At 44.5% G+C, this 11,391-nt stretch overlaps 1 protein-coding gene across 1 annotated transcript; it reads right to left on the bottom strand.

The window, feature by feature from the left end:
• Positions 1–352: 352 nt before the first annotated feature.
• On the bottom strand, positions 353–3,466 carry LOC149836553 (uncharacterized). Its single transcript, XM_090005430.1, has one exon. The coding sequence runs from the start codon at positions 3,431–3,433 to the stop codon at positions 932–934; it is 2,502 nt and encodes an 833-aa protein (XP_089861556.1). The 5' UTR covers positions 3,434–3,466; the 3' UTR covers positions 353–931.
• Between the last annotated feature and the right edge of the window lie 7,925 nt (positions 3,467–11,391).

An 11,391-nucleotide genomic window follows, 5' to 3' on the forward strand; every position in this document is an offset into this window, starting at 1 on the left:
CGCTTCTAAGCCTGTGACACTTCAGATCTTTTTATTATATATTTACAGGAAGAAACCACTCCATGATCAAGAGACCTAGCTACATTGGCTCTGTCAGTGTCTTGACAGCGTAAAACTTAGTGGGCTTGCAGCTTTACCCCCCCCCCCCCCCCCCCCCCCCCACCCCCAAACCCCACCCACCCACCCACACACACTGAGTTGCCACTCTTTGGCTTGTGCAAGGGGTGACGCTCATGGGATTTGAGCCTAGACCACTTGCCTAGCAGCCTAGGCCCTATCGCAGTAAGCCAAACACCTTTTGGGGGCAAGGAAACTCGGATCTTAAGAATGCAAGCGCATCAATTACTAAAGGTTGGGCGTGTATTTGCAAATTATTCATTAGAACAATAGCTTACACAGTAATTACTACAACAGGAAATTACCAAAATACGCTTAACATTCCACAGTTAAACCGTCAGTTCTGCTGCCTCTTCATCCACCCAACAAAAAGAAAGGGTGATCCTCCTATAATAGGGATGGGAAACGGGTCGGATTGCATGTCGGATCACACCCGAACCTAGATTTGATTTGATTTGATTTGATTTTCATAGGATCTGCTGAAAACAAGAAAAATATTTGATTTTTCAAGTTGGAAAAGCTAAAAATGATTGAAGCTAGACCCAATTCCGACAAGATCCGGTTATATTTATATCTGATTCCTACCCGGATCCGAACACATCGACCATGTTCGTTTCAAGTCCGACCGGATTCGGAAATATACTTTAAAAGGCAGACAAATTGGATTTCGGATCCGGGTCGGGACTCCGACCGGTTTGCATCCCTAATTATCAGACCTGAAAGGGGGTATTTTCGTCATTTTAAGCCAGCGCGTCCCCTGATTTGCCCAAATGAAAATCCTAATTTACGACTATAAATAGGCGGGATTAGGGTGTTAAACCCTCCGATTTCCCTCCAAGTCGAGGTAATCGGAGACGAGGCACGCGCGGCTGAGATCGAACCACACCTGCCGGAAAACCTTCACGATGACGTCGTGGTGCTCGTCGGAGTTGAGGGAGAGGTAGCTCACCAGGAGGTTCTCGAGCTCCTCCGGCCTCCCGATCCCGTTCTGCGAGATCATCTCCACCATCGATTCCCGGAAATCCTCCTGCGGGTCAATGGAGCGCTTCACCACCGCGAAGCTCTCCGCCGTCGCCCTCTCCTTCCCCCTCCTCTCTCCCTGGAACGACTTTCTCGCTCGGATATCCACCCTCGGTGAGCTCACTCTGATCTTCGGCCTCTGTTTCGCCTTCGCCGCATCTGGATCTCTGGGTTGCGGGGTTCTCGAGCTCTGCATTAGTTCCGGTTTCTTCCGGTCTAGTTTTCGCAGAAGAAGGGACTTGAACTCGTTTTCTCTCCCGATCTTCCGATCGGACGGTTTTCTGGCGGAGGTTTTCTTATAGTCCTCTGCATTTCCAGGATTAGATGAGATTTTCCGATCGCGGGCTGAATTTCGAAGATTGGAGTTTCCAGAGGCGGAGTCGATCTCGATTTTCTCCTCCGTTTTGGTGGAATTTCCTTGATCTAGGGTTCCCGGATCAAAGCCCAAAATCTTCGTGAGCTTTAGGTCGAGTTCCTTCCGGTGATCTTCTATCCGAAATCCTTGCGCCCCTTTCGGAGACCTCTCGTTTTCGCCCCCCAGAATCCTTCCATTTCTCGATTTTCTCCGTCCTTTGAAGCTCTTCCGACGCGGAGTATCGGATCCGACGGCTCTCGTTGATAATTCGGCCTCGTTCATTCGACTATGAACTCTTTTAGCCCTTTCTTCTTCGGGAAACAGGACAAATTCAGTCGCCGGAAAATTTTCTAGTTTACCTTTAATGGATTGTACATCCGATGTGACGCGATTTGACTCTAGCTCTACCGCTTCCTTCTGATCGTAGACGTTCTTAACTCTTTCCTTATATAGAAATGTAACGAAATCCGTCGATGCTGAGTTTCCAAAATTTCCGACAACCTCATCTACTTCTGATCCGATGTTTCTCGTCCGGCCTCGAGCTCTTGTCCTGCTTTCCGTTTCCTGAAACGGACTGGAATTTTCCGTCGCAAAATTGTCATAATTTTCGTTCAGGAAACTTATCTCTGCCCCGGTGCATCTTGTCACCAACTCAGCGGTCGTCTTCTTGTGAGACACTGATTCCCTCTCCGAAAACACACCGGAATTTGACCGCGGATAAGTATCACTGTTTCCGGGCTTAATGGATTCGGTTTCCGGAATCTTCGTCCTGGCTCTAGCACTCTCCATCGTCTTAGTGCTTTCCGTTTCAGGAAACAGAACGGAATATAGTGACGGGAAACGATTAATTTTACCTCTCAAGAAATGCGCATCGGAATTGACGCATCTTGTGGTAACATCGTCGTCTTCCGAGCAAGCAGCTACGCTCCCGAGTCTTTCCTTTTCTGGAAGAATTCGGAAGTTTTCTCCGACCAGATTTGGGCATTTTCCGGATATCATAAATTCGGAACATGAGCGTGTCGTCCGGTCTCGAACCTGCATCTTTATCTCCTTTTCTAACAATTGAGCGGAATCCTTAGCCGGAAAAGTTTTTCGTTTGCCAGATAATGGATCTCCATTGACCGCAACGGTTCTTTTTGTGCGGACGACGGGTTCTGTACCTTCGTCCACTCTTCGAACTTCTATTTCCGGCATGAAAACCGAATGCGGCGTTAGGAAGTCCCCGATTTTAGACACGTCCTTTCTGGTACGCCCTCCACAGCTTCTTGTTCTCTCCGTTTCCGGCAACAGAATGGACTCCTGTGACCGGTGGTTTTGGTTTTCGGACCCATTACGGGTCCGAGGGTGCACCTCGACGGTTTGCGCCGTCTCCGGTAATAAAACCGAATCCAAGAAAGTTAAATCCGAGGCTTCCCTGTTTGCATCAAAACTAACGGTACCCTTTGCCGGAAATTCTCGACACCGCCCGGTGACAGCATCAACTTCGGATCCGGTGGCTTTCCTCGTGTTCCTCTCTCTCTTTTCCTCTCGAGCAAACCCGTTTTCCTTGACGGGGAATCCGAGGGGTTCCGGACATAGGAACCCGCCACCCTTCTCGCTCTTACTCCTTTTCGCATCTGCGAGCATCTCGCTGAAGTTCGGTGCCACCTCCGCCGCGGAGACACTCAACCGGAAGCTGCCACAGCTCGAGCGCGGGAGGTCGTACTCGTCGGGCCGGTAGCGTAGCTGCTCGTCCATGCCTTGGTAGCGCGCATCTCCTGTGGATAACCGTGGGAGGGAGAGCTCTGAGTTAGACTTTTCACCGGTGCAGGGGCTTGCATAGCGGCACGTAGTGAATGCCGACTGGCTGTCAGCCCGCTCCGCTCGCCTTAGCTTTTGGAGCCATGAGGTGGGGAGGATGTTTGAAATCGAGAACAGCGAGTTGCTCTTCTTCTTTCCCATCTCCTTGCCGTGAAACAGGTAGGCACCTTTCCTTTAGGTGATGATATGAGACTCATATAATATGATATAGGCAAGCTGATGGAGGGGAAAAAAGCGGCTGTCATTATTATCCTTGTTCTGATCTCGTGGAGGGTAGCTTTTGATTTTACCGTTAATTGGCAGTTAACCGCTAGTGGGCGTTCCGATTCTGGTTGGTATTTTATTTTATTTCTGTGAGAAAGCTATCAGTTATACAACCATACCACTGGGATTCGAACTTGCACCGTCTCAGCAGAAGGTGACGTTCAGTTCCTGACCGACAAGCGGAACCCCGGTTGGTCATTGGTATTTTATCTACTGTAGTTAGCGGAAGGGTAAGAGTAGGACACGTTTTCGAACCACAGGGAAAAAGTGTACTGTTCGCACTTTAATTTGTCGTTTTCTGTTTTTTCCTCGTCACTGAATTTGTTTGTTGCTGTTTTATTTACGGTTGAGGGCTCTGATTGTACCGATGACAATGCTGCTGTGATGACGCTATGCTTTCACCTTTTTGGCCATAGTCTTAGGGTCCCAATGCAAACGAGTTAGGACGGGATTTATGGTTCGGACCAGGTCAGAGGTACCCCGCTGGGGTTCCTATTGCCGTTCATCCACTTAGATGGACGGAGTTGGCTGGAGCCTTTAGTCTCGGCCGCTCAGTAAAGACGCTTTAGATGTTCACCTAGAGCATCAATGGCTCTCAAAAATTTTATGGGACCCAACTTTGTCTGAACGGCATCCAACTATGGTTGTTTGATGCCGTTCATCACCATTATGAATGACATCCAAAGGACCCCTGACGGTAGGGTAACCCGGACAATATCGGCACTCAGCCCATACTGTGATCGATCCTGCCTGATTCTTTGTTGATTAGACCCAAGGGGTTTGGAATAGTGGGATGGAGCCAAGACTGTTAGAGTCTAGGTTCAAATCCCATGGGCGTCGTACCCCTGCGGAAGCTGAAGCTTGGTGACTCCTTGGTTCGAGAGCACGGCAAGCTAAGTCAGCACCGCTAGGTCTCCGCACATGGGGCGTTATCTCTGAGTAAAAATTCAAAAAAAACAACTGGTTATGACATAAGGGACGCCAAGCCCTTACCTTTTCACATAGGCATACTCAGGTTGCCCGAGCCAGCTCTGGTTGGCTTCATTTCTCCAGCGGCAGCAACAACACTCAGGTCAAGTCATTGAGGCCATCGTAGTGACAATTTAGGTAAAATTGACACGTGCGTGTTAGGGATGTAAACTTTTCAAATTAGGATCGGATGTGGCTAATACTATATCCAGCTAATGGGATGTTGGTTAAACGGATACGAATTCATATAGTCAAAAGCTCATATTAAATCTATTGTTTTAATATAAATGAATTTGGATATCCATCAAACTCGGATATTGGTCAGATTCAGTAATAAAAAATCAAAATCATATCAAATATGGTTTTGGCTTACCAAATGCAACTAAATAGGATAGAATTCAGTGAAATATCGGATAAAATATGACCAAGACGTATCTTTGAATGTAGGGTTGTTGAGAATTGGGATCGCTCCGGAACGCTAAAATCTTTCCGAACGTTTCCAGCCAAACGCTAGTCAGAGCTCCACAGTCCATACACGGTCCAAAGGTGCGTCGAATTTTGGCCACAAATACTCTAAATTTAACTTATTTTACTATGACTTCACAAATGAAAAAAAGAAGTCTTGAGAGTTGCCCAATGTCCTGTTTTTTCTCAAAACTTCCGGCTTCTTGTAAACAAGAAAAGGCTTTCTGAAATGCCAATTCCAAAAAATAATATTTCCCTTGGACCGAATGATTTGGAGCAGATGCGGACTAAGTCTGGTTGTAAACCTTGGACGACTCAACCGAGCCCTAACAGGCGCATGACCATGCTTCCCATGTCCGAGCCAGGCTCAGAGGCTCCCGAACCTTCCCTTTCGCTCTGTCACGTGACTCACAGGGACGTTTTCTTCACCCCATTTCATACGAAGGAGCCCCACTTTTGTATGAAATGGGGGCTTTTTCGTAAACTGGATGTAAGGAACACTACGCTGGAATTACATGGTGGGTCCCCTGTTGGACCCACACAGTTTTGTATGAAAAAAGGTCCTACCCCTTCCCCTAAGGAAATGGCTTTCGCACGGAAGAGGGTTTTTTCCTACGAAAGCCGTCACCCGCCGGGCTGCGTAAAACGAACGCCCGGTATAGGGTCAATTCCGTCATCCCAACGCTCATCTGACCGCACGTTTTGGTCTTTGACGCCCGAAAATTTCAGAAAAGGGATACTCGCGAAACGGACGGACGATGGACGGTGAGAAACGGCCGTACTGTCTCCTGAGGTTTCTAAAAAGTCGCGCCCTTTTTTCAGCGCCTTCCAACTCTTTTCTTCTCTTGCCTCTCATCTTTTCCAGCCTCCTTTGGTCCTCTTTTTCCGCTTCGGTTCCCTCTCCAAATTCGAAAATTTCTCCCTCCGACTCAAAGATCGCGTGCTGGTAAAAGTGGGGTTCGGAAGAACCAGTTAATGACTCATCTGTCCCTCCTTGACACGAGATTGATACTCTTCTGACACGTCTGAGCCCAATTTTTCACGCTCATGGCAATCTTTGATTGGCAGGCATGGTTGTCTCTTTTGTTAAAAGTCAAACAACGATCCCTTCAGGAGATCTTCTTTGTCTCTTTCTCTTTCTGTCCTCTTTCTTTTATGAGTTTGGTGAGCTCAATCAGAGTATGGGTCCCTGGAGGCACTGGTACACAGCCCACTTGGACCAGAGTATGACCGTTTGGTCTGTTCCAACTTCCAAGAGACGGACTAGGCATGGTTCTCATGGCCGAGTTCAACTCGTACCGATTTTTTCTTTCATGGACAGGCAAGCTGGGTAATACATCCTTGGTCACTGTAGCCCGATCATGACAATCCAGCTAGTCAAAGTTGGTGACACTTGATCAACTTGACTGTATCCGTTGAGTCTTCTTGCCATGTCAAACCTGAGACTTCCTGAAGGAGAATCCTCCAGCCAAACAACACCTGTATTGACTAGGCAAGTCCTACCAAGGTACATGATGACCTCTTCGTCGAAGGACAATAACCAGCGCTATTGAATCAGGGCCATCCCTACTTTGTACAGTATTGTCCATCTCCGACTCTAGGCTATAGGCTTGAACGCAATCAAGTCCTTGGTGGGAGGCTTGATTTTTTAAATTCACACAAATGCCCCAAAGCAACACTCAGAGAGAGAGAGAGAGACTGGCATTTACGTTGGTTGGACCCTTGGAGGGTGGCGTTTTCTCTAACATATTTTTTTCGCTTGGATTAGATTCTGTATGATGTGATGGGTTGCTACTTACAATATTACTATCTGATATGATCTGCCAATGATATGCAATATGATTGGCTGGTAGATTGTCAGCCATTCCAATCGGATGCAAGGCTAGGTTTGTGTAGGCAGATTCCACTCGCATCAGGTAAGAAGATAGGGAGCAGACGAACTGGATAGGACACCCATTATTTCCTATTTTTGTTTATACGCAAGCTCACAAAGTCTAGTTCGAAGTAGGGCTGTTCTTCAACGGGCTCAAACAAATTTCCGACGTGGTGCGAAGTAAAAGATATCTTGAGTTAGCCATTTTACAAGCAATGATTGCAAATAATTTGAGAGAGAGAGAGAGACAGAGTCCAAGATCATTAAAGGTTTTGATTTAAGTGGATGGCTGTCTTGTCTCGGGCTATAGGTTCGAATCCCCTTCCGCGGGACGCATTGAGCACAGGCCCCACGTGTCCGCACTCCCATGCAAATGTGGGACTTGCGGACGCTGATTTGGTGCGTCCACCTCTGTTCTGTACCCCCTCCCCCAGGACAGTGGTGGACGGACAGTAACGGACTATAAAAAACAAAAAAAAAAAAAATTTCATGGTGTGTGAACCGCCTGTCCTGGAACGTCCGTGAACAATACAGGACAAGATGCACTGACCACGATTCAAACACACCCTTTGTATTTCCCTCCGGTGGGAATGTATCAGGTCAGAGGTGCCTTGGATGCCGTTCATCTACAAGAAGAATGGCCCTGCAAACTGCAAATTTTTGTGGGACCTATCTGAGAGGTGAACCATTCAACCATCGTGTTTGAGTTACCGATTATCACATGAATGAATGACATTCAAGGCACCTCTGACGATTTGACTTGATCTTGTGTCGAATTTATATCGCAGGTCCAGTTCCCTAGAAAGCAGATCAGGTCATGCTGAACATGAGCGTTTTTTCTCATGCCCACATCGTGACCGTCTATTTGCATTTTGGATGAATGCCACGTGGTTTTGTTGACTTTCGAGCTTTTTAAAATGCAAATCGGATGACCACGATGTCAGCATGAGCAAAAACGCTCATGTTCAGCATGACCTGATCTGCTTCCAGTTCCCTATGTTTCAGGTAGCATAAGTTATAAGGAATTAAGTTCGGATAGGGTGCAATTACATGGCACAAAATTTGTACATTAAGCACTTGATTGCCCTCCATCAGGCCTTGGGCCCCACAACTGACAGACTCTGTCCAGGTGCTTAATGCACAAATATTTGTGCAATCATATTGTACTTGATTTTTTCACTAAGAAATAAGGTCCTCGGTAAATAGTGCTGCCTTTTAAGGTGAAAAGATCAGTACAATAAGATTGCACAAATATTTGTACCTTGCACCTGATCACCCTCCATCTCGAGGACAGGTCTGTCAGTTGTGGGCCCAAGTCCTGATGATCAGATGCTTAATGCACAAATATCGTGCCATGTGATTCCACCCTATCCTGACTCCCTTTCAAGTGATCAATCATTAATATAACTACCTCTGACATTTGAGTATCTTCAGGATTTACATTGTCTGCTATAATTAAAATATTATTTCTTCACTGCTACTATTGCCACTGTTTCTACCTTTTAACCATAATGCTACCACTGTTAATTATCTTCTCCATTCTTCTGATCATCATTACTAGGGTACTTAGATTCTTTACCAGTTTTTTTGCTGTAGAGTTTTTGTTTTTGGAGGAACAAAAACAAACACTCTACAGCAGACAGACTGGTAAAGAATTTACCTGTATTTGTCGTTTAATAATATTTGGAACATAGTTGCGAGAGTAGAAAAACGGTGGTGAGAAAAGCGTGAGGTGAGAAGTGAGCATTTAATATATATATATATATACTTGAATGTTAAGCAAGAAGCATAGGAAGTATAAGGGGAAGCCAAAGAGTGATAGTGGAAACAACTAGAAAAGAACATTTTATCAAAAACATTCAATATATATTATATACATAGATTTTGCTATGAAGCGTAATTAAAAAAATATAGTTTTTTTTTTACAGAGAAAGCTGGGGTTAGGCAGATCCCTACTAGTTATACAACTACACCATAGGGATTCGAACTTGCAACGTCCCAACAAGGTGACGTGCTTTAACTGCTCCTGCCACACAAGAGGAGCCCCCATTGGTAATTAAAATATAGAATTCCTTAACATTAGAGAGACATTTTTTTATGGGAAGTTTTTACTAGGAGAAGAAAGCTTAACACTTTTTAAAAGCGAGTTTCTCATAAAGCTTCATAAGCATAAGTGAGCTTGAGAAGTTTTGGGAAGCTTTGGGTACCTATGATTTAGATCTCCATTTCACAAACTATCACGAATGAACTATTTATTTGCATCTTTCAACTGCTCTGATACTATGTCACAAGGACACGGCAAAAGGACACAAAAGCATTTGCATTAAGAATAGCATATAAGAGGAAATTAACGACATGGGAGTAAATTGAAGTATCAGTCCTGCGGAATTGCTTCTACAGCTGCCATTAAAGTTTCACACACACACACACACACACACACACATCTGATAGGCAATTTAGTGTCTCTAAGTCAGTCAATGGTTCAAATCGTGGCCGACCTGATAAGAACGGCAGCCGACCTACATAGGGGGATATAAGAAGCCTCTGCTTCGCAACAGGTTGGTCCAGAAATCAATTGTTTTGTTTTGTTTACCTTGATCCTGATCCAAGGACTGTTGATGTCTACTTGATTGGTAAGAAAACAAGGATACACTGACGCTTTGTTTGCTACAGTTGGTGGTACCAGAAAGGGGAAAGACAAGGATAAATACGTAGATGGGTCAGTGAGAAGTCATATAGTGTTATAGATGATCTACTAACCAGAGCAATGAGAAGTAACATAGTGTTGCAGAGCTGCTAGGGAGTGACTGGTGAAATAAGGCAACGAAGCAATTGTCACTAGACGTGACAATTGCCGGTGATAGTGATGATCCAACCCATGTCTTTACCTATTAGCCCTACAGGTTTTTGTGGAAAGATTTTAGATTTACCATGCTGTGATGGACCCAGTTTAATGATATGTCCGGAATGTGGTACTGGACCTATAGGTTTAATCACTGTGCTCCAGATGGTCGATGTGTGTCAGACATTAGCTAAAATGGACCCAGCTGAGTGAATGTCCAGAAGTACTTGTCTCACTGTCCTCCAGATGGTCGATGTGATTACACATTCGATGCAATGAACCGAGTTGAGTAAGGGTCCAGAACTTCTTGTGTCACTGTGCTCCAGATGGTCGATGTGGATCGGACATTCAATAAAATGGACAGGATAGAAAAGATAGTCACACGAATGTCTCTCTAAATTTGAGTAATCCTGAAAATGATATTTTTCACACCGATTCCTAAGTTACTTGACTCAGATCCAGATTGTATGCATGCATACATGTGGAGAGAGAGAGAGAGAGAGAGAGAGAGAGAGACCCAACCAATTTTATCTCCTAAAGCTTTAGGAAAGGTTCAAAAGAGAAAAACATTGTTCCAGTCACTGTTTAAATCGATTTTACAGATCTATTTTATGTAGCTTGCTTCGTGTAATATAGAGGTACTTTTCATGTTAAGATGTGTTTTCAGTGCAAGAAAAAATCAATGCCTCATATTGCTTTAGAACTTGATCGTAAAAAAATCAAGTTTCTTGGATAAACCAATCAGATCTGAAGCCAGTAAATGAGCAACGATAAACACATCCACAAGTTAAGATTAAGAAAGAAGCACATCAATTCAATTTTGTCAGACGGTTATGACAATTAGGAGATAGAACCATTTATGTCTTAATTACCAATTTTGCTATGTGCGTAATCCTCTTTAAAGCAACGGTGTTATACTGTTTGCCAAATCAGATATAGAATATGCACGGAAGAATTAGGCTGAGACAAGAAAGAATATGAAAAGAAGAGAGAAGAGAAGAGAAAAGAAAAAGAAAAAGAAAAATAGAGGACAAGCTACAGGAAGGTGATAGTTGTTTGCCAAAGAACAGGAAGCGAAAAAAGCTAAAAAACACATTCATTAGATACGAAATTTGGCTGTATACAACTTTGAGAGATTCGCTGGTTGGCTCTTGTAATAAATTTCTAGGCCGTTCTTAATTGGGATGAAGACCGCAACGGACGTGTCCTCTTTAGCTAATCGGCACCCCTCACCACGACCGTTGGCCGTTGGCCGACGTTCTGTAGGCAGCTATGTCACATAATGGACACGGACACCCGTCTGGTGAGGATTAAACGAATACATGTTTATAAAAATAGGATAGGAGAACACCTTTTCTTAATTTCTTTTAATTGTATAACAAAGTAGTTTACATGTAACATGATATAACGCATGGAGTACGTTAAATAATAATAAACATAAAAATCTGTTAAAATGACTAAAATATAAAAAAAAATTCCCCATAACGTGTCACTTTTAGTGTCCATGTGTCGTGTCATATGCTCTAAATGAAGGCTTCCAAAATGCTTGTACCTGTGACAGAGGAGTGAAAACGGGTCTGATATGGCCAAGATCATGGTATATAGGAATCAGAATCCGAATATTAATGGCCGGCAAATCTGAACGTGAATCAGGATCCACACTAGATACGATGCGCAGCAGAGTTG

This window comes from Nuphar pumila, chromosome 5 (assembly GCF_984573655.1).
Source record: "Nuphar pumila chromosome 5, dmNupPumi1.hap1.1, whole genome shotgun sequence".
NCBI classification, from domain to species: domain Eukaryota; kingdom Viridiplantae; phylum Streptophyta; class Magnoliopsida; order Nymphaeales; family Nymphaeaceae; genus Nuphar; species Nuphar pumila.